At 46.5% G+C, this 20396-nt stretch overlaps 7 protein-coding genes and 1 pseudogene across 8 annotated transcripts; 5 read left to right on the forward strand and 3 right to left on the reverse strand.

The window, feature by feature from the left end:
- Positions 1–120: 120 nt before the first annotated feature.
- On the reverse strand, positions 121–3355 carry BDQ94DRAFT_151096 (exocyst subunit SEC10). The gene is made up of 2 exons (XM_026767700.1): positions 1037–3355; positions 121–976 (listed from the first exon to the last, which is right to left on the reverse strand). The coding sequence occupies exons 1-2, from the start codon at positions 3215–3217 to the stop codon at positions 470–472; spliced, it is 2688 nt and encodes an 895-aa protein (XP_026622183.1). The 5' UTR covers positions 3218–3355; the 3' UTR covers positions 121–469.
- Positions 3356–4043: 688 nt separating this feature from the next.
- On the forward strand, positions 4044–5456 carry BDQ94DRAFT_151097 (ditrans,polycis-polyprenyl diphosphate synthase). Its single transcript, XM_026767701.1, has 2 exons — positions 4044–4646; positions 4745–5456. The coding sequence occupies exons 1-2, from the start codon at positions 4157–4159 to the stop codon at positions 5341–5343; spliced, it is 1089 nt and encodes a 362-aa protein (XP_026622184.1). The 5' UTR covers positions 4044–4156; the 3' UTR covers positions 5344–5456.
- Positions 5457–5818: 362 nt separating this feature from the next.
- BDQ94DRAFT_162346 (uncharacterized protein) lies at positions 5819–6703 on the reverse strand (the record flags this gene model as incomplete). The annotated part of the gene is made up of 2 exons (XM_026769524.1): positions 5819–6443; positions 6525–6703. The coding sequence occupies 2 exons, from the start codon at positions 6701–6703 to the stop codon at positions 5819–5821; spliced, it is 804 nt and encodes a 267-aa protein (XP_026622185.1).
- A 698-nt stretch (positions 6704–7401) lies between these two features.
- Positions 7402–7534, forward strand: BDQ94DRAFT_t221 (annotated as a pseudogene). The gene has a single exon. The product of its transcript is annotated as a tRNA-OTHER (tRNA).
- Positions 7535–7881: 347 nt separating this feature from the next.
- BDQ94DRAFT_151102 (ELMO/CED-12 family protein) lies at positions 7882–11137 on the forward strand. Its single transcript, XM_026767702.1, has 3 exons — positions 7882–8844; positions 8946–10311; positions 10388–11137. The coding sequence occupies exons 1-3, from the start codon at positions 8581–8583 to the stop codon at positions 10849–10851; spliced, it is 2094 nt and encodes a 697-aa protein (XP_026622186.1). The 5' UTR covers positions 7882–8580; the 3' UTR covers positions 10852–11137.
- Positions 11138–11597: 460 nt separating this feature from the next.
- BDQ94DRAFT_151106 (putative cell cycle checkpoint protein Rad17) lies at positions 11598–14766 on the forward strand. The gene is made up of 2 exons (XM_026767703.1): positions 11598–12406; positions 12539–14766. The coding sequence occupies exons 1-2, from the start codon at positions 11915–11917 to the stop codon at positions 14315–14317; spliced, it is 2271 nt and encodes a 756-aa protein (XP_026622187.1). The 5' UTR covers positions 11598–11914; the 3' UTR covers positions 14318–14766.
- A 752-nt stretch (positions 14767–15518) lies between these two features.
- BDQ94DRAFT_162349 (putative UPD-GlcNAc transporter (Mnn2-2)) lies at positions 15519–17087 on the forward strand (the record flags this gene model as incomplete). Its single annotated transcript, XM_026769525.1, has 4 exons — positions 15519–15815; positions 15868–15893; positions 15946–15962; positions 16024–17087. 4 exons carry the CDS (start codon positions 15519–15521, stop codon positions 17085–17087), a joined length of 1404 nt encoding a protein of 467 aa, XP_026622188.1.
- Positions 17088–17309: 222 nt separating this feature from the next.
- Positions 17310–20324, reverse strand: BDQ94DRAFT_87729 (dynamin-related GTPase DNM1). The gene is made up of 3 exons (XM_026776749.1): positions 19982–20324; positions 17922–19916; positions 17310–17865 (listed from the first exon to the last, which is right to left on the reverse strand). Exons 1-3 carry the CDS (start codon positions 20078–20080, stop codon positions 17551–17553), a joined length of 2409 nt encoding a protein of 802 aa, XP_026622189.1. The 5' UTR covers positions 20081–20324; the 3' UTR covers positions 17310–17550.
- Positions 20325–20396: the final 72 nt, after the last annotated feature.

A 20396-nucleotide genomic window follows, 5' to 3' on the forward strand; every position in this document is an offset into this window, starting at 1 on the left:
GGAAGCAGAGCTCAGACTTCTCAATTAATCACCAAGGGAGTCAATCGGGCGGAAGATAACTACAATGATAAATTCAGTCGGTTAGAGATAAGCCGACGCCATTGAGTTTACCAAGTTAGAATAGCTCTCTCTCTCATTGCATTATGTTATTCATCAACTAGATAGTCAATCCTGCCACTAGCTGGCTAGTTTTCAGACTAGTTAAGGGGTAAAGTCGCCCGCCCCTTTTCCTTTTCGAGCAAAGGAGACAAAGAAAAGGAGACGAGGGGGAAAAAGAAAGAAATGAAAAGAAATGAAAAGGAGAAGAATAAGAGAGAGGGGAAAACAGAGAGAAAAGAAGATTAGCACTTGATACTTGGTGAATTTGCCTTGGTTGAAGGTATCAAACAAGAGTCTATACTCTGTACGGAATCGAAACGGTCAAATCTTCATTAGTTATAGTCAAGGGCTATAACCACACTGTTCCCTATCACAAAATATTAAGAACACTCTGCAACGCAGCTGTATTGGAATCTTCTCTGCGGGAAACATAGGCCCTGACCTCCTGTACGCTAAGGCCTGTTTCCGTCTGGCCAGAACCCCCGAGGCTTCGCCCAGGGCTAGTTCCAGTGTTATTCCCAGCGCTTCCACCAGTACCACTCCCAGTACCACCACGAATTCTTTCGCGCAAAGCTTCAGAGCCGATAACAAAGAGGTTACCCACTTCCAGCAGCACGTCCAGCGTACCGCTTGATCCTTTGACCTGTTCCTCGATGTCCCAGGACTTGAGGAGATTCGTATATTGCGTCATATCCTTGGTAACCATAAGTCCACCAGGCCCATTGACAACGAACCGCTTGAAGTGATCTAGCAGGAGAGTACGCGTTCCAATAGCGATTTCGGTCAGCAGCTGGCGAATATTGGAGCCACTGGGCGGCAAGGATGTCTTCACCACGTTATGCACACGAGTCAAGAATGTGCAGATTGCAGCACAGGTCTAAGATAGATTAGTATAATCTGCCAGGGGTGGAGAGTAGGCTTCATCATCATGACTCACAGGTGTTTGTAGCTTTTCCAACCAAGCCGTACTATCACCCTCCTTGGGTCGGAAATCATTTTTCTTTTGGCCAGACAAGAGTTTTCCAGTCCATGTTAGTGTATTGTCAATGACCTTCTGCTCGAGTACGTTGATCTTCTCTTCTATGCGCATAGTGATGAGATTTGTCTTCTTCTCCATCTCCCGTCGAATAGTGATACTACCCGCCGCAAGAGGAATGAGCAAAGTATTTATGCACATAACCATCAAGTTCGCAATACCAATAGCATTTCGAATAGCTGGTAGATATGCAAAATCTGGCTCTGCTCTTCCGGACTCTTGCGATGTTGCTGCTTCCAGTGCTGCATCTAGAGACACTTCAATGAACCCTTCTCCCATTACTGAAAGGAGGAGAGTTAACAGTGCAAGCATATCCTTTGGGGTTTCACTATTCACGCTAAGCTCTAAGCCTCTTCCAACTGCTTCGGCAAGCCACTTAAGCATCCTCTTTGCAGAAGATATGCTCGGGATGCCGTCTTCCTCAGTCAGTTTGATATCAGTAGGCTTTGTAAGATCGCTAGACTCTCTTAACCCTGCCACTTGGAGTAGCATTCTTCTTTGGGTTGGAGGAAATTCCGAAGACTCCAGGCGACCCAAATACGCGTCACGAGCCGAAGATAGCATTTCAGTACCGGACTTGGAAAGGGAAGCCATGAAAGTCGTTGCCGCCTTTTTCCTGCGCGCATGGAAGGTAGTGAACTTGAACAGCAAGGACGTATAGAGTTCTTCCAGTGTCCTTCTCTCCCTCTCTATATATGACGACCCAACAAAATAAGGTACGAACAAATCTTCCAGCTGCTGGTCAAGGACCAAAGCCGTTTGTGAAGAGATTGGATCCGGGTGTTCAGTCAGCCCATGGCTTTTCAGATCATCAACAAGAGCACTGATGTAACTTCGAGAGCTCTGTAAAGATCGTAAAAATGCTAGTGATGAGACGCTGTTTGCTTTTTCCAAGACCATTTCTAATCTCTGTTGAATAGACTGTTGAAACACGCGTTGCAAGAACTTCCCGAGGACCTGCTCATAGTACGGAAACGCCCGCCGGATAATGGCTGATTCCTCTTGCACTACGACCTTGACTTCGTCGATCAAAGACTGAAGGCTAGGTTCCACTTTCAGAGGTTCGGCATCGGGGTCTGCGAGCATCTCCCAAGTCTCTAGATCACCTCCTACTTCTTCTGTAACTAGCTGACTTCGATCGATGAAGAACTGATGTTGGTTGACGAACAAAGCAATGACGCTAGCACCACCGTTGAAATCCTGAAGTACAGTTGCGCAGTCCTTCATGCCTTCAAAATTTGCCTTGCGGTAGAAGTCATCAAATTGCTTTAACAAATCATTCTCCAAAGTTTCGGAAAACTTTTCAATGATCTCACGAGTGTTCCGCCTGGTCCCATTCCCTTTTCCATTTGTGTTCTCGTCTGCAGATATGGCCCCGTTTCCGGTGAGCCCAGCATTCCTTCCACTCGAATCGTTCCAACTCTCGGTATCGAGTCTCTGGCTTATTCGAAGCAGTTGCCGCGCGATCTGTGCCGACCGTACTTTAGCTTCACCAGTTCCAGAACGTCTCAGGTTCTCTAGAAGCGTTAGCTCGCCTCTATTGCTCACACCATCCCAACACTCGAGCAGAAAGCGGGCATCAAGCGCCCGGCGTCTTTGGCGGTCTAATTCCTCCAACTTCTTTCCAGTCTCGACTGCCATATTCCCGGTAGCCCCGGAAAGCTCTACACCTGATAGCTCAGCACCATTAAGCGAGGTGTCGAGCTGCTGGAAAGACTCGATTGTCTGTTTTAGCTTTTTACCCAGTGTATTGAGGTTCTGGGAATGCTGTGCCTCGGCCCTGCGAACTGCTGCAGACAGTTCATTTTCTCTGATCTCTAGGTCGCCGGAGATTTCACCGAGTCGCCGCTGTGCGTGCTCAAGAGTCCTGATAAGTGGCTTCGGGTCAAACGGTTGGTTTCCGGTTGTGGGAGTGACTGTAGAACGACGATTCGAAATGGCGGAGTCCGAAAGCGCCTCGATAAATTCCTTGACAATAAAGTCGCGACTGGAGAAGTCTTCAAGAGTGAAGCTGGGACCTGTTGGGAACACTGATCGAGATGCAGCGTTGAGTGGGGTAATCGTGGACGCATCGTCCGGCATTTTTATAACTAGAAGCTGAATCAATCTGCATTGATATCAGCTTGGATTTTGGGGCAATATGGACTTCAGCATGAGCGTCAACAACCAATGTTCTTGATTGCGCCGTGAATGCGGAGAGGAGAGCAATGAGAATTACGGGGCAGCCAGGTACGGAGTAGTACTAGATAGGTGGTCCATTATCGGGACGGATTAGATAGCTTTCTATCCTAGCGGATTACATAACTGCACAGCTTCAAGGGCAACTGGTCGACGGAACAAGCATTGCCGCCTCACTGCCAAATTAAATTGTAGAAGCGTTGTATCTGCTGTTTCTTCCTTGATGAGTTGATCGTGTTAGTTTCCATTCCTAGTAGTGGTATCTTGGAGTGCAGTAGGACCATCAAACACTCTGCTTTGACTATCAGTGTTCGGGATAAGAAGAGAGGTAAAAAGGTATATAACTATTAAATAGATCTAAGGGACCCGGCAGATCAGTATATATCTATCTGCACTTGCTAGTATCACTATTTCATCAAGTATCTATCTATATGAATTCTGCTTATGTGCAGTGGTCACTGGTTTAAGGATGGCCACTGGTACTGGTATCACAAGACTAATTATATATTTATATCACTCTAGGCTAACATTTAAATACTAGCACCGCCAACTAGACACCATGTGCATAGAAATTCTTGACTTGATATATATTGTCCAACTACGGAGTAGTCCGCATGCCATCTAGACTATTTACCGATCATGTATACGGAGCACTTGGGGTTGCCCAAGCTCGCATCCCATCCGGTCCTTCGGAGGTCAAGACCCACCACTAACCACGGCCGCCTGGACATCCGAACTTAGTACTTTACTACGTACTTATAATACCCATACGAATTACACACCCTCAACCATCTTCTAAACTTCCGGGAGTCACTCTGCGCTAGCGCCCGCAGATAACAAGACATGGTTACGCAGCGTGATAGAGAACTATTTAGGGAAGATATTCGCTCTCGAGGAACGAAGCTCAATGCTGCCGAGCGCGAGAATCTGCTAAGGCCATATCTGCCAGATCCGTCTGACCTTCCACGCAAGCCACCTCAGCGGCGCAAGAAGGTTCCTCGGAAGACTCCAATACGGACATTTATCAAGTCACAGTTGCATCTCCTTACATACACTGTTGTTCACATCATCTTTGGTATCTTTTCTCGTCTCATTTTGAGCTACTATGCTGTTGTGGATAGAATCTTCGCCATCGTCTATTACCACCACCGAACGCCTGAGTTAATACGAAAGGATGTGAAAGGCCTAAAGCGCTTACCCGAACATCTGAGCGTCATCTTATCACTGCGCAAAGAAGATGATGCCCTTGCAATTCTGATGGATGAAGTGGCGGAGCTTTCAGCCTGGAGCGTGAGTTCTGGGATACCTGTCCTAAGTGTTTATGAGAAGACCGGTAGGTGATGTCTCCGAGTTCCCAAGACCCCTACGTATACAATAAGAAAGCAAAAAAGGAAGGCAAGGTTAGAGCTAATAATACATGCATCTATCTAGGTGTTTTGAAGTCTTGCATCCCTGTCCTTCACCAAGCTATCACGAGCAAGTTGTCATCTTACTATGGGTCTCCGGCGCAGCAACCTACACTGCAACTGTTTGCCCCACACCACCCTATTTATAATACACAGCAAGATGTTCCGCCGTCCGATAGGCACAATGCCAGTTCTCTCACATTGCTTCTCCTGTCTGCCACTGACGGCAGGGAAACGTTTGTTGACTTGACCAAGACATTGGCGGAGATGTCACAAAGTGGTAAATTGTCTCCAGAGGACATCACTATGGAATTGGTGGATGCAGAAATCAGTGAGATCACCACTCAGCCAACCCAACCGACAGCACCTGTCAATCAAGGCAGCACAAGAATGGGCCTCAGCCGCCAGGTCTCCCTAGTGAAGCCTGAGCCTGATCTTCTCCTTGTTTTTGGTTCGTTTTTAAAGCTGGATGGATACCCGCCTTGGCATATCCGCCTCACTGAAATGTACTGCACCGGTGGTAGGAATAGCGGGATAACGAATTCCGACGAGGCTGTTGAGTACCACGGGTTCCTCAGGGGCCTATGGCACTACGCCGGGGCTCAGATGAGATTCGGCCGTTGATGGTAACTTTTTTTTCTCTCTCGTGACTGTCCAAAGCGACCCTTGTTATATACTGGAGTTTCATTCGATCTATAAATTGAAAGAAAGCGGGCACTAGCCTCGGCATATCTATACAACTGGATGATCGTATCATACGTTGGCTGCGATAATCGAAAAGATATGGCGTTCACTAGTAGAAACACAATGAAGTGCGGCGTTGGCTATGGCTACATGCAACCAATCTTCTGGTGTGCTTCGTGGCTGGACATCTGTCCCATCAATCGTTGCCATTGTAAGTACCTGGAAGTGTGGGGATGCCTCATATAAGTCATTATTAGTCTGCTAAGTCGGGTATCAAAATTTCCATCTTCTATGATTACATATTAAGGTTCGGACAGGGTGTCTTTCAAGAAACTCGATGAGTCCGCCAACCGATATCAGTCCACTGCCTCACGTTATCCACGCAGGATCTGTTCCAAGCCCACATGTAGTTCTCCTAGTCTAGAGGAAGAGCTTGCCATTGGGACTGGAGGCCTCGTACACATTCAAGGCATCTTATTACTTCCTTTCCAGATTCGGTGACACCTTCGACTGCACAAGCAGAGCAAACCTTGCGTGCCCGCTCTGTCTGCCATTCGTCGTCATCAGGCCTTTCCTGAAGACCGCTTGTAGGGGTCCTGAGAAACCCGCTGCAATCTACAGAGTCACAATGTCGTAAACAGATGTAGCAGCTTCTCCCACCACAGAGATCACAATCTGCATAAGCGTCAACATACTCTCGAGTAGTCGGTCTCCGGTGGCAGATATGACATGGGCGGAGGCAGGACGCAGATGCACATAGTGTTTGCGGCTGCTGATATGGGATTGGGCATATTGTTTTAGGAGATACTGGCGGGGAGCAGGCTCCAGAAATGCAAGTGTTTTGCGACGAATCCGACAGCGGCATTTGAGAAATACCATCTGTGAACGGTGGCTTATGGTTAGCAGGTGGCTGCTGGAAAACTCGTCGTTTCCTGTGGAGACATCGCTGGCGAGTGAAGACTCCTGTGCTGTCGCCTAAACATCCTGTATTGTCTAAGCAGAATTGCGGGTTCGTATCGTGGATGGCCGATGAGGAAAGCCTGAATAATCGATGATATGAGTTAGCCACTTCCACTTGTTGCGTTCAGCGATACTGGCCGCTTCATTGATTCATTGCAGACCTGTTTGATAGAGCTGGGGAGATATCTGCCAAAACTGTTTCTCTTTTTCGCTTTCTTATGTTTTGGGTCGTGATAGAGGCATCACATTGAACGATTGGGAGGTGTGGCATGGGATCATAAACTGTCGTCGCTGTACAATATTCAGACTGATTTGTCGGCGGAAGGAAATAGAATGTCATGAAGCAAGAATGTAAAGTAGCCACAGCATTTAAACTGAAACATCAACGCATGCGAGCTATTGTAATGCACGCGAGAAAGCAGCCACCACAAGGTAAAGGGCGAGTGTGGTGTTCGATGAATGGAATAACAAGGAGACTTGATAGCTATCTCTAATCAAAGGTGAAACATTCCTTGTGGTTCTGAGAGATCGAGGTGCGTGGCAATTGTTGCTATTCCCCACTCAAATAAATAAATAGCCTTGTAAGCAACAGTTGAACGATGCCAGTAAGAGTAGCCCTAAAGCGGACTAGAAATGGCCGTCTAATGATAATACTACTTTATTGGTTCTATTGGTAGCAAGACCAGTCCTATCCATACATCTCAGCTGTACTCCACGGAGTACTGCACACTAGCCGTTAGGCTAGTATTATTATCTCTGACATGGTCAACTGAGAAGTGATAGTTACTTAGCTGTGTCATTAATGACTCATAATGCAATCAATTCTTTACTAGAAGGGGTCCTTCTGCGCTGTTCTTTATTTGCCTAACGAAGTAGCCTTGCGGTACAGATGAGTATTTAACCAAATGATAGACAATACATGGTATTACTACCACGTCCACAGGACATGGCTGAACGGCCAAATGTCCAGCACGAGTTCATTTTGAATCCTCATGACTATAGTATATATCACTGTGTAGCGCAAGTTTTTCATAGCAGGTCTCGGTGGCGCAATTGGTAAGCATTTATCCCTAGCAGTTTCCAAACCCATAACTAGATCACTAATATTCGAAAAGGTTAGCGCGTACGACTGTTAATCGTGAGGTTGAGAGTTCGATCCTCTCCCGGGACGTATTTTTTTCTTTCAACGACCTTTGAATCCCACATACCGTTATGCCTTACACTTTTGTAAGTGCTCGCCGAGAGTTAGCCGCGAAGGCCGAGCCGGTGGAAGCAAAGGTATCCATCAATTTACTTTATACCAAGTCAAGTGCCCGGTAAGCTCTAGATATCTATGAGAGAATGTTTGAGAGATCCATGCAGGGAAGCGTAAATACAAATCAGATCGTACTCCGCAGAACGGACCCTGTCCAAAATAGCTATTTAATCTACTCTGCACAGCACATATGTTCGATGCTCGAATTGTTACCCCTGAAAGTCTATGCCTGCCCTATCATCCTGCATGAAACGAATTTGTAAGCGTTGAATAGTTGACCTCAAACTTCAAGTCGCTCACGTATAAGCGAACCAATGAATTCATTAAATAGTTTGAGACTGTTCCTCCTGTCAAATAGCCGACGTTTTCCGAGGAAAAACCTTTCATAATGCATGAAATCCAGCATATTAATCCATCTACTCAGGACAGCAAGGAGATTACAGTTTTATTTTCGGCGCTCCTTTGTTACTTGACACACAACTTCCCCTGATTGCAGGTTACAGCCAAAAACGAGGTCACGTAATAATGATCATTTCGCCAAAGCTCCTTGATTGCCACCTGATTCACTTGACGGAGTAGACGAGAGCAATCAGGCCTTCACTCCCGGCCCCCCAATACGCAGATACACAAGTAGTCAAGTTTAGATTGTGCCGCAGGTCAGCTACGTATCCTGGTGTCCATAAATGGGTCGACTTGCCCGGTTTCGATCTAGTCCAAGTGCGGAGAGTTCCGTTATTGGGATCTCTTGGCAACCCACCCTCCTTATTCTCTCTCAACCGATAGAATGTGCTGATTCCTTTGAGCCTCGTTGACTGAAGTCCTTACAGTGCCATGCCACTTGGAATCTACAGCTTGTATTGAAATTGGTCAGAAAGCGGGTACGGCTACTGATTGGCATACGCCCGCTTTGACAATTGCCCGTGCTCTATTGCGACCAGGCGACATTACTACTACTTCCCACCATGGAAACCAGCATTTCTGAGCTAGTTGAGAGACTAGGAAGTGACGAAGATGCGGTGCGCAAAATGGCAGTTTTCAAACTTCAGGGGAGCATTGGGGATCCCTCCTTTGCCGATAATTTCATCGCAGAAGGTGGACTCACTAGGTTACGCTACTTGACTCTACATGCGAGTGGTAACACCTTGGCATATAGCCTCACAAGCTTCGCCAGAATCCTAGAAGTTGACAAAGGCTGGGATCTAGTAGATCAAGATATGGTTGAAAGAGTAGGTAACATGAACAAGCTCTCCGTCTCTTCTATAACATACTCCCGCAAACCACCTTATATAGTAACATACTGATATATTGTACCGTCTTCTCTTTCCAGGTTGTTGAACTTATAGTGACACACCCATTGGTCAACATCCTAAGGGGTGCAATGTCTATATTAGTATCCATAGTGTCACATCCTTACTCGGGTAATCACTTATCACAAGATGGGAATTTTGGGTTTCGTGCATTGAAGCCCGCAATTGCCATTTACCCGCAGTTTTTGGAAATGCTTGTCAATAGACTTTCGTCTGCAGACCATGCCCTCTGTGCAAATGCACTTCAGTTGATCAATTCGCTCATGCGCGACTCTATCACGAACGAGGCAGATACGGAATGGCCAAAGTTTATTCAGAAGCTACAAGATCTCGGTGTGATTAGAGCAGTCTACTCCCTCATGCAAGGTAGTGCCCTGCAGGATCACGTGCACCCATTGATCGAATTCCAGTCTCTTACCAAAGTTCTTCTGAGGAAATGGAGAGAGATATATCTGGATCTGGAGAGACCGGAGCACAGGAGAGCCTTGAAAGGGATCTATTTGGCTAGCTCACATGAGCGGGGTCAAGAAAAGGGAGTCGAGAATGGTGATGAGATGCGACAGTCTAAGAAACATAGTTCTGAGAAATGGAGACGTCTTGGTTTCGAGACGGAAAGTCCTTCAACACAGTTTGAGGATACCGGGTTCTTGGGAATGATGGATTTGGCAGACTATGTCAGAAACCATCAAGATGAGTTCCAAAAAATGCTCCTGGAGCAGTCCACGAAGCCTCCTCAGCAGCGATGTCCCATTGCTCGTGCCTCACTGTCTGTCACCTCGATATTGTACCAGCATTTTGAGGTGGACAAATCGGAGATGGATGATTCCAAGGGCTATCTTCTACTAGAGTCTCGCTCTAACCTTGATAAGGTTTTTGAGCCTCTGCTGTTGCATTGGACCAGATTGCATGTAGCGGGGTTACATGCTTTCTTTCGTCTGTGGAAGGCTACCGGAGCGGAAGTCGAAGACTACGGAAAGATCGTTGAGCTGATCCGGATCTTAATCGAGTCTGTCGTTGGTGGGGCTCCTAGGACAAAGGATGTGCAAGAAGTGGAAGAAGAACTAGCGAACTTTGAGTATGGTCGGCTCCGCGAACTGCAAATGGAGCTGTTGGAGCTCGCGTATGAAGATGCCTGGGGCCAACACCTGCAGCAGATGCGCGAAGAATTGTATCACGAAGCACTTCAATTCGTTAAAGAACAGAGAATCCGCTGCCTGTTGCACGGTGCATGGTTCCTCAACGAGGGCCCTATTAGTTCAGATGCGGGAACCGAGCAACACTCATGGAAATACGCACAACTTTCGCACAACAGGAGATTCTTACACTTTGGTGATTTTAATGCCATTCTTGAGAGGCGCCCGGAGCTCGACACTTTACCCGAGAAGAGTAAGTTTGCTTCTTTGATGTTGTGCGTGGTCTGTTCTGTCCTTGATTTCAAGCTGACTGCGCTTTACACCTCCAGTCGACCTTTCATTGGTATCTTCAGTGGTCTCCAATGTCTCTGCTTCCTCCAAAGATCAGTCGACGGCGCCTGCAAAGGACATGCCCCATGCTGTGTCTTATACTAAGATCACCGTGCACGGATACTCGCAGCCTGTACACGAGACTGGAGATATCCACAAAAGTAATGGCCATCGCCGAACCTCGAGCAGATCAGCGCAAGGTGAATCTGCGCTGTTGAGTTTCTGTCCGCAATCCACTAGTGTCGCATCCGAATGGCTTGATGGGTTGCTTATGCTTCTCAACCAGCAGCCTATAACCGCGGAGACAAACAAACTTATAAGCTTGGTTAGTGATTACGGTCTCAAAATTCGTTTGTTGAATGTTCGCTTCGACGATGTAGCCTTCGCGGGTGAAGCACCCCAAGTTCCCACGCGAGATGGCCTTGATGACAATTACTACTATGACGTCTTTGGTGGCTCATAAAAACGAGCTCCTCCTCGACACTGACACTGTTACCTGATTTTCCAAATGATTACGAGACATCCCCATATATGTGGGAGTTGTTTTGACTGACGATAATGTGGATGTATGGGACAGCAGCGCAGGGGCTACCGGCTCAGTTGATGTCATATTAGTAGTACTCTTCGGCTAGATTAGCTGCTAGAACACTGCATCATATACAGTGGAAGTAAATATATACCCTGTAGATATGGTGTATGTGGTCTTTTTCCCCCTGTAATTTATTACTGTATTGCTAATCATCGTTATTTTACCATACATTCCATTTCTTATTAAAATTTATATATATATTATTCTCACGAGATGTGTACATGAGCCTTTTCTCCTTGTCCTTCTTCATAATCTCGTGTAATTCTCGGTTTCATCTCTGCTACCTGCAAATGAAATACCCTAAGAACAACGACTTGTATCCTCCGCTCGGAAATTCCGCCGAGCTCTATGTGGTCATGAGCGGGGGGTAGTCATACAGTGCATTGATCATCTAACTTGGGTGTGAACTTCTTATATGTGGCGCTAAATAAGCGCATGCCAAATTACAAAGGACGCCGACGCGTCCGTGTTCAGAGACTCCAGACACTGGCATAGGCCCACCAAGTCATACCAGATATAGGCTAATGCGGCGGGCGAGAGGCTCGTGCGGGCAGAAAGTGCAGCACTTAGGTTCTGTGTAGGCGGTAACGAGTAGAAGGAATTCGATACCGCATTGCAACATTCCACCTATATGATACACCTTCCTTATTTATACTTAATATCAGCCTCTAGCCAGACATATCAATGTCAAATCTGAATTTTGCTCAGTGAATCATCTGCTTTCTCACATCCATCATATCAACTGGTCATGAATTACTTGGCCCATCGCGAAAAGTCAGCGGAATTAGCTAGACAGTCATTCAATCGGGAGGCGCAGGATTCAGATTAAGGCGTTGCTTACCCATTCATCTCGATTGTACGAAGCATTACAGTCAGCTTCCAGTCTCTTCGTTAGCTCCGGACTGTTTACCTTGCAGACCGCGAATAACCAAAGAAAATGAAACGCAAGCATCCAGTGGATGCTACGACTACGAAGAATTCCCTACATAGCTTCTATGGCCCCGCAAATCTCAAACAGCAATTGCCCGCGCGAGAAATCGGTGAACGGCAAAATTCAGAATGTACAGATGGGACAGGAAGCAGCAACGAAATAATCGAAGATGATTATGATTCGTTTGATGAGATATTCACCCGCCACATCACGTTCGATACAGATACTCTGGCGGACGGTTGGGCAACTCCCTTGGACCAAGATGTTTCAACTAAAACTCCCCAACCTAGACCACGGTCTGCTGGGATGGCCAACCGGTTCCTCATTTCCACCGAGCAGCCTAAATCCAGATCACATTCTTTACAACCCGGTCATAGAACCTTGCCATGGGCGCAGCAGTTCGCTCCATCCAGTATAGAAGAATTAGCGGTTCACCAGAAGAAGGTTTCTGATGTGAAAAGCTGGTTAATCAGTACATTTGCTAGAAGAGAGCGACAGGTAAGCTATCGGCCCTTTCCCCCCCACTTTGTAATTTTACCTCGCCATTCATTCTCCGTTCCATACCAGTTCAAGGAAGAGTTGTCTAGCACCATGCCTCGCTACATTGACTCTTTGCTAACGGAAGACAAGCTACTTGTCCTTCGAGGTCCTGCAGGAAGCGGTAAGACGGCTACAGTTTCATTACTATCAGCTGTGTTGAATTTCGACATTCTCGAATGGAAAAACCCTTCTTCGTCAGAGTCCGCCACCAAAGCACATGTATCAATTGCTTCCCGTTTTGATGAGTTCCTGGAGCGTGGGAACGAGTTCAAATGTCTTGACCTAGAAGAGGTGGCTAGCTCTCCCGGGCTTGAAGATAATAGCATAAATGCATATGCTTCGCGACATCGCATAATTCTCATAGAAGAGTTTCCAACGCTTACAGGTTCTGCGTCTGGCCTGATTCCCTTCAGACTAGCTCTTCTGCGGTATCTTGACAGAATACCACAACAAAACATTAATCCCGAAACTGATGTGCAGCGAACCTCCCCAATTGTCTTGGTCGTGTCAGAAACGCTTCTTAACTCACGATCTTTCCCGTCAGATAGCCTAACAGCTCATCGGTTGCTAGGGCCAGTACTCTACAACCACCCGAAAACGAGCATCCTTGATTTTAATAGCATAGCCCCGACATATATGTACAAGGCTCTGCATCTCGTTCTAGAAAAGGAGGCTCGACTTTCCAAACGTGAGAGGTTTCCAGGCCCTGCCATACTTCATAATATCTCTACTATTGGGGACATTCGGAGTGCAATCTCGTCTTTAGAATTTGTTTGCATGAATTCCGGAGGGTTCAAGAAATTTCCACCCCCAAAAACCAAGAATTCGAAAGGATCTAGCATACCTCTTACGCCCCTTGAAAGGGAGACATTGGATTTAATTACACAGAGAGAAGCAAGTCTTGGGCTATTTCACGCCGTTGGCAAGATTATGTATAACAAACGTGTCGATGCAGGTTCAACTGAAGACGCCCAAGTTGTGTTGCCCCCAGACTACTTAAGCCACCATAAGCGGCCACAATTATCCCAAGTATGTGTCAACGAACTTGTGGATGAAGCCGGAACCGATAACCAAACCTTCATTAGCGCTCTTCACGAGAACTATGTTCCATCATGCAACGGTCCATCATTTACAGACTATCTGGATGGTTGCATAGGTGCGTTATCCGACAGCGATATGCTGTCTTTCGACACAAGGGGACGAAGCAAGTTCGGGCTGGCTGGTGTTAGTAGATACAACTCCGGATCGGACTCATTGCGCCAAGAAGACCTCAGTTATCAAGTTGCTACTCGAGGTATATTGTTTGCTCTTCCAAGCCCTGTGAAGAGATCTGCATGGTCCAATAACGGCTCGAACCATACAAGAAGTGCATATAAAATGCTTTTTCCGGCTTCATTGCGATTGCTTCGAGATATGGAAGAGATACAAGATCTTATAGACATATGGTCAGCTAAACTATTGGACCCATCAATATCGGGCTTCAAACCTGAGGGGGCCGCTAGCTTAAGTGACAGCTGCAGTAAACCAACTGTAGCTGTTACCATGATGTCACGCAGTGATCTCATTCTTCACCAACTGCCGTATCTGGCTTTAATAGCAGGAGACTTTGAACAATTCCAAGGACTCCATAGGCTTACCAAGCTCAGCGGGACTAAGAATCAGAGTGATGCTAATGACTTTGAAATGCTTGACTACCAAGTTGAGTTACCTTCAATCGCATCTACCGCACAGTGGAAGAGCCTTCCTACAGGAAGCTCATCGCGAACCAGTCGTCGATATCACAGCAATGCTTTTGGACCCCAGCTGCCGCCGTCCCTGGAGAAGGAGAGACTTTTTCTTGCTGATGATGATATTGTAGACGACTACTGATATCATCCAATCTTGAATTGGATATAATGATTGCAATACCCTTTTCTGCAACAATGAAATTCTAACGACTCAATAGTCTAAGCGTAGGAAGCCAAATACAGTGTAAGAGGGTGACTTTCTGGGATGCTTGCTCCCATGGGGGGAACGGGGTGTCCTGTAGATCACGGTAGATGGTTATTAATTGAATGATCAGTTGATTGCTAGTGGCGGCCAGCAGCAAGTAGGTCGCCAGCATCTAGGGTTAGGCAACACGGAATATACATGGAAATACATGCTCCCAAGTCTCCCCTCGCCCTACTCGCCTCGATAATATCCTGGCATATCATGCGGGGCCATCCAATCCGCATTAAGCATACGCCTAAGGTGCTATTCCCTAGATATCATTTACTGTCTGAAGCCAGTCTGGATCGGCTGTAGATATGTATTCTTGTGGACGTTCTTCCACAGCAAGTTTCCTTCATATACCAGGCAGAATGGCTATATCAGATACTGGACTTGTATTCCGTAAGAAATATTTGAGAGTACCTAGTTAGTAAAAGCCCTAAATTAGCCCAAGGTTTGTGCCACTAAGGTACACACTACTTAGCAGACTGTACTAGTAGGTCTAATCCCCAAAGCAGGCCTGTTGTTGCCTGCTGGTTGTCTTGATATAGGCACTTATTAAGGCATGCCTGTACGTTGCGCGTAAAGGTAGAATATACCAAACAGAATAATCTTTTAATTATACAGACATCTAATCAAGTTCTAATCATATTTACTCCTCTGACTACACTGGGATATCATATGGAAGAGTCTTTCTCATGTGTGTGTGTGTGTGTGTGTGTGTGTGTGTGTGTGTGTGTCAAAGCTTCAAGCCATGTTTGGAATATATATATATATATATATCATATATATCTATGTAAATTATCATAATGAAGGAGGACCCTGCTCCAAAATTCCGGGTTGTGATGAGTGTACTTGTAAATAAGTAAGAAGATGTAGCGGAAATAAGGCACCTTCTCCGAAATATGCACACTATACCACTTACAGTAAGTATAAGTAATACCTACTGTTAGGTAACTAACCTAATAACACGTATAACATAATCACATTTCGACCAGAGCCCGACTCTCACGTCACTCTCGTTCCAATCGTGCCTTTCCCTTGTCCCTTTCTTTGGCCTCAATTTACTCTTTCGTCTGATACAGAACACGGCCAGCAAATGTCCGCTCGAAAATTTTCGGTTCATGACCGTAACCCCCTTTCGACACAGACAGAGAGTAAACCGAATGCTGACTACAAGCTCAAAACTACTATAACTTCAGGTAATGGGATAACCAATGTGGGTTCCGAAAAGGTTCTGAAGCGGGCAAAAAGGAATGATGAGGTTATGGGATCTACAGGTGCCACTTCTGGGCACTTAACAAGTGTATTAAGTGCTACCACTCATACAGTACTGCCTCAATGGACGAATATTATTCTAATGTCCTCCTTGATTTTTGGTGGCTGTTGCGCCAATGTGAGTATGTGCCCAGGTATGGCTAGCTTCCGCTACTAACACCGGATGGTAGGTTTTTGCACTCGAAGCAATCATCAAGTGAGTGCTTTCGCAACTCGCAAGATCTTGAACGAGACTGACTCCTGTCTAGAGACCAGCCAAGCTCTGGTATATAATCTCCATCAAGCAAGCATTGCCATCCCAGGTTTCTCTAACATCTTCGCTCAAGGTCCTCTGATAACGTTTGCGCAGTTTCTTCTAACTGCAGTCTTCACGGTTCCAGGCTTTCTCTCTGTGTCAGCGGGACCTCATTCACTATATCTTAGTCCACGTGCCATTCCACTAAGATCATGGATAGTCTACACGGCTTTTTTCGTTACAGTCAATCTTCTCAACAACTGGGCCTTTGCATACAGGATTTCAGTCCCGTTGCACATTATTCTAAGATCCGGGGGGCCAGTAGCGTCTATGATTATCGGTTACTTGTTTAATGCTAAGAGATATTCGCGAGGGCAAATACTTGCGGTTCTATTGCTTACTTTGGGTGTGGTCACTGCTGCTTTGGCAGATGCCAAGGCTAAGGGCCAATCTATGAATGTTGAGAGCACTTCTGCAACCACGACATTGGTTGGATTCACCATCCTTGCTCTAGCGATGATACTCTCGGCTTTCCAGGGGATATATGCGGACAGGCTCTACGAAAAGTACGGCCGAGACCACTGGAAAGAAGCTCTGTTCTACTCTCACACCCTATCACTACCGCTGTTTCTACCTGCTTATGCACAACTTGCGAGCCAGTGGCGGACGCTTTTCCCCACATATCCTCTAACTTCTGGGCCTGAAGTTTTGGGCATGACTGGAATGGGTCCTCCGAGCCATCCATCATCGGCCGGTCTTGAAAGCATCAGTTCCTCGGAAGAGTCGTGCGAGGGATGGCATTTTGCGTCAATATTCCGCAGTCTATCGGGGCAGAATCCGATTTTGAAAGATACTTTTCAATTACACTCAATCTTCACGTGTGTTCCAACACGCGTAATCTACCTTTTGATTAATGCACTGACGCAGTATTTGTGCATACGAGGAGTCCACCTCCTCTCTGCAAAATCGTCTTCTTTGACTGTCACCGTTGTTCTGAATATTCGGAAGCTTGTTTCCCTCCTCCTCTCCATCTATCTGTTTGGGAATGCCCTTTCACCGGGTGTGCTCATGGGCGCGTTGTTTGTTTTCATTGGCGGCGCCTTATATGGCTTTGAGGGTGCGCGCCCCAGGGTGAAATCTGCTAAAAATGATTAAGGCAGTCATGTTTCGCTAGAATTGTCTTCCCCGTCTTTGTTACGGCTGGGAAGGTGTTCCACACGGTAAAGATAGAAAGGTGCATATATATTTATATACGTCTGTGTGTGTTGTGTGTTCGTATGTGTGTCCCGAGCGTTGCCTCGAGCTTTATGACTATAAATATATACATTAGAATGCAGATCAATGCGTAGATCTTACTTCCATTGACTTCGACGCATCGATGGCCACTAATAGGCGATGCTCAAGTCTCTTTCAATTGAACTACTTGCGCCACTACTGCTTCTCTATTGGTCCGCATGATGTTACTGTGAATTACTGCAGGTGATGATAATATGTCAAACTATAACTACAGAGATGTGCAATACCACCCGGGCCTCGGGCTTTCAGAAGCCAGCAGCTGGACCATGTCTTGGGTGATAGCGCAAGCTGATGCTCCCCAGTCTGTTCTTCACAGATAATCTTACAGAACTTCTCCGACAATCTTTGCTGCCTCCTTGTACGTATCCAGCAATCTCTCGCACTTCTCCCTCTCCGCTTTGATGCCGTCATCCTCGTAAAGGAGCTCCGCAAATAGATCTTCTTTATAAAGTTCGCTCACGAGTCTATTTTGCACGACATCCTTGCTGTGGTTGACAAGGAGATGCATGATAGCCTTAGGAACTTGATCTGCGATGGTTTCTCTGACGATGTTGAAGTAAGATGATATTAGTCGACTAATCAGCTCCGTCTCTAATAGCTCACGGTCAGAGAGGACAGCTTCGGGGTCTTCCTTCGGCTACAGTAACGGATCAGCACATATCTTTCGGGTAACCAAGGGTATGATGGTCTTACGGCAGCTCCGACATCACCAGTATATTCCATAGGGGGTGGGTACTCATCAGCTGACATGATAGGGGCACGCATATCAGTCCGGCGAGTGTTGTGACTAATGCTTGCTTCATTGACGTTGGTGTATGGACGGCTCTGACTCGACAGCTGAGGTAATGAGCTGGCAGGTTGCGCGCCGTCCTTACCGAAGAAGTAGTTGAGGAACGAGTCACGAGTGGTATTGGTTGTTCCAAAAGCTGTTTGATGAGAATTTGCATGAGCTCCATTCAAGGTTGCGGTCACGCCACCTTCTTGTCCCTTACCAAAGTGAGGGGACATGCTTCTGGTATTTCTCGTAGGTTGACTCCTGATAGGAATATTCTGCGTCTTGGAATCTGTATGCTGTTCGTCCTCATCCTCAGGGGATGCTGGCGGGTTTCCATTCACCGCTCCAAGTTCTTTCAACCGTCTCTTCTCGCGCTTTTTCCGGTCATCGGCTAACGCTGCCCGTCGTTCCTGTTCTTGCCTGTTCTGCATGACAGACGACATAGCTGCTGCTGCACCGAGGAAGTTAGGATGGTTTGTATTAATGTACGCCCTCTGTATGGAAATGAGCGATTCAACATATGCTGAGCACGGTCCCAAACGCTCACGAAGAAGATCAGACACCACCTCTATCAGTTTCGCTTGAAGCCGTGGAAAGCGAAGCAATTCCTGCGAGCCGCACGTGTGACAAATCTTTATGAGCTCCTCATACACCAGTTCAACACACCTCTGGCTAGGAGCTTCTAGCATTTTTATCTGAGGCTTGACAAGCAGGTCAAAAGCGAGCTCGGGAACAAACAGGCTCGGACGTGGACCAGTCGAGTTCCGAATGGCAGTTCTAATATCAGTAACAGTTAAGTTATGTGTAGGATCAATTGTTTCGAGAGAGTTGCCGAAGACCGAGTTAAAGATATAATATATCCTCGCCCCTCCACAAAGTTCTTTGGTTGAAATTTCGGAGGACGTTCCATCAATCGAAGATATGAAAGATGAAGCGAAGCGCGTCATAAGCTGTAGAATAAGGGACCCACGATGTTCCTTCCCGCTGAACTGTTTGTTGCCGTAGCTTGCGAGTTCTTGCTGAGTTTGACCCATAAGAGTGTTAAGACGCGCTTTTATGTCAGGAAGCCGATCCCGGATATGAGACATTAGGGTGGTATTCAGGGTTTTCGCAAGAAACTGAGTACCGCAACGGTTCGCCATATTCCGATAGGCTGGGTGGTGTCGGAAGAAATCGACTTCAGCATGCAATGCGTCGGACAATGACTTCCCAGACTGAATGTCTTGCTGTGATCGATTAACAACTCCAATGAAACCGAGCTTCAGAGGATAGACCCGGCCAGAAAGGATATCCATGGCGTTCGTGCCATGATCCATGAGGTCCAGTTTCGTCAAAACCCCAATCGTCCTTCGACCCATGGCATCCACTTGACGAGCAAGTTTCAAAGCTTCAGAGTTCACAAGATCAACATTAGCAGGCGAAACGGCTAAGATGATACTGTTCGGCTTCGCTATGTATTCGAGTATTAAAGCCCGTGTCTGCTTTTCAATATCGGACGGTTGGTCCCCGATAGGCACTTTCGTCAACCCCGGCAAGTCAACCATGGTAAGATTGAGTACGTGTGGTGAAAATATCTTGAGATTGATGGGCTGCCTGTTAATTCCTTTGTTGCTTCCAGCTATCCTTGCGGTCTCAGCTTCAATCTCCTGCTTGACCAAGGCAAAATCATCGAATTTGCGGCCAGGGAGATGATGAAATTCTGCCCACTCATACTGTCCCGCCACACTTGCTGCTGTATGAGGTATATGAACCTCATCACTTTCAGGCTTGTCGTGCCGTTCGCTGGGAATATTTATGAGTTGGAGGATCAATGGGCGCCTTGTGACTATACCACTACCTCGTGGTAAGAAGTCTCTACCAACAATGTTCTCAAGTACGGATGATTTGCCGGACGACTGAGAGCCCACAACAACCTGCACAGATGGTTAGCACCGTAGCATTGGTGGCACCGGGCCGGGTGAACATTGAAGGGACTTACAATCTGCGGCAAGTCAAGGGAGTCATTTCCGATCGTATTAAAGACAAGATCTTGAAGCTTGTTCACAGTTACAAGCAAATCTTCGCTAAGAGCTGTCATCTTTATAATAGGGCCCAACGACACTGGTCCCAATGTCTTTATCACACGTGGATGATTTTCTTGCCAATAGTGGGAAAAAAATAACTGAGAAGTACAGAGTCATGTTAGGTAATGGATGCTCACAATGGCCCTGCCAACGGTCACAGCAAATGGGGCTAACCTTTCTTCAGTACTTCAAATATCAAAGAAGAAATAACGATGTATGCAATTCGGGCAGCGCCCTTTATCCTTTATTGGAGTACCTTCAATGGTTACCTCCTCCGGACTTCATGCGTAGTAGTAGAGTTAGACCGCAATGTCATGTGATTATTACTAA

Source organism: Aspergillus welwitschiae (genome assembly GCF_003344945.1).
Source record: "Aspergillus welwitschiae strain CBS 139.54b unplaced genomic scaffold BDQ94scaffold_39, whole genome shotgun sequence".
In the NCBI taxonomy this organism is placed as follows: domain Eukaryota; kingdom Fungi; phylum Ascomycota; class Eurotiomycetes; order Eurotiales; family Aspergillaceae; genus Aspergillus; species Aspergillus welwitschiae.

Excerpts from the sequence above, each read along its gene's own strand:
- BDQ94DRAFT_151096 (XM_026767700.1), bottom strand. The coding sequence starts at position 3,217 with ATGCCGGACGATGCGTCCACGATTACCCCACTCAACGCTGCATCTCGA. Across the intron at positions 977-1,036 it reads TGGAAAAGCTACAAACACCT|ACCTGTGCTGCAATCTGCAC; the intron begins GTGAGTCATGAT and ends AATCTATCTTAG.
- BDQ94DRAFT_151097 (XM_026767701.1), top strand. The coding sequence starts at position 4,157 with ATGGTTACGCAGCGTGATAGAGAACTATTTAGGGAAGATATTCGCTCT. Across the intron at positions 4,647-4,744 it reads AAGTGTTTATGAGAAGACCG|GTGTTTTGAAGTCTTGCATC; the intron begins GTAGGTGATGTC and ends GCATCTATCTAG.
- BDQ94DRAFT_151102 (XM_026767702.1), top strand. The coding sequence starts at position 8,581 with ATGGAAACCAGCATTTCTGAGCTAGTTGAGAGACTAGGAAGTGACGAA. Across the intron at positions 8,845-8,945 it reads ATCAAGATATGGTTGAAAGA|GTTGTTGAACTTATAGTGAC; the intron begins GTAGGTAACATG and ends TTCTCTTTCCAG. Across the intron at positions 10,312-10,387 it reads CGACACTTTACCCGAGAAGA|TCGACCTTTCATTGGTATCT; the intron begins GTAAGTTTGCTT and ends TTACACCTCCAG.
- BDQ94DRAFT_151106 (XM_026767703.1), top strand. The coding sequence starts at position 11,915 with ATGAAACGCAAGCATCCAGTGGATGCTACGACTACGAAGAATTCCCTA. Across the intron at positions 12,407-12,538 it reads TTGCTAGAAGAGAGCGACAG|CTACTTGTCCTTCGAGGTCC; the intron begins GTAAGCTATCGG and ends ACGGAAGACAAG.
- BDQ94DRAFT_87729 (XM_026776749.1), bottom strand. The coding sequence starts at position 20,080 with ATGACAGCTCTTAGCGAAGATTTGCTTGTAACTGTGAACAAGCTTCAA. Across the intron at positions 19,917-19,981 it reads CCCTTGACTTGCCGCAGATT|GTTGTTGTGGGCTCTCAGTC; the intron begins GTAAGTCCCTTC and ends CCATCTGTGCAG. Across the intron at positions 17,866-17,921 it reads CTGGTGATGTCGGAGCTGCC|CCGAAGGAAGACCCCGAAGC; the intron begins GTAAGACCATCA and ends CCGTTACTGTAG.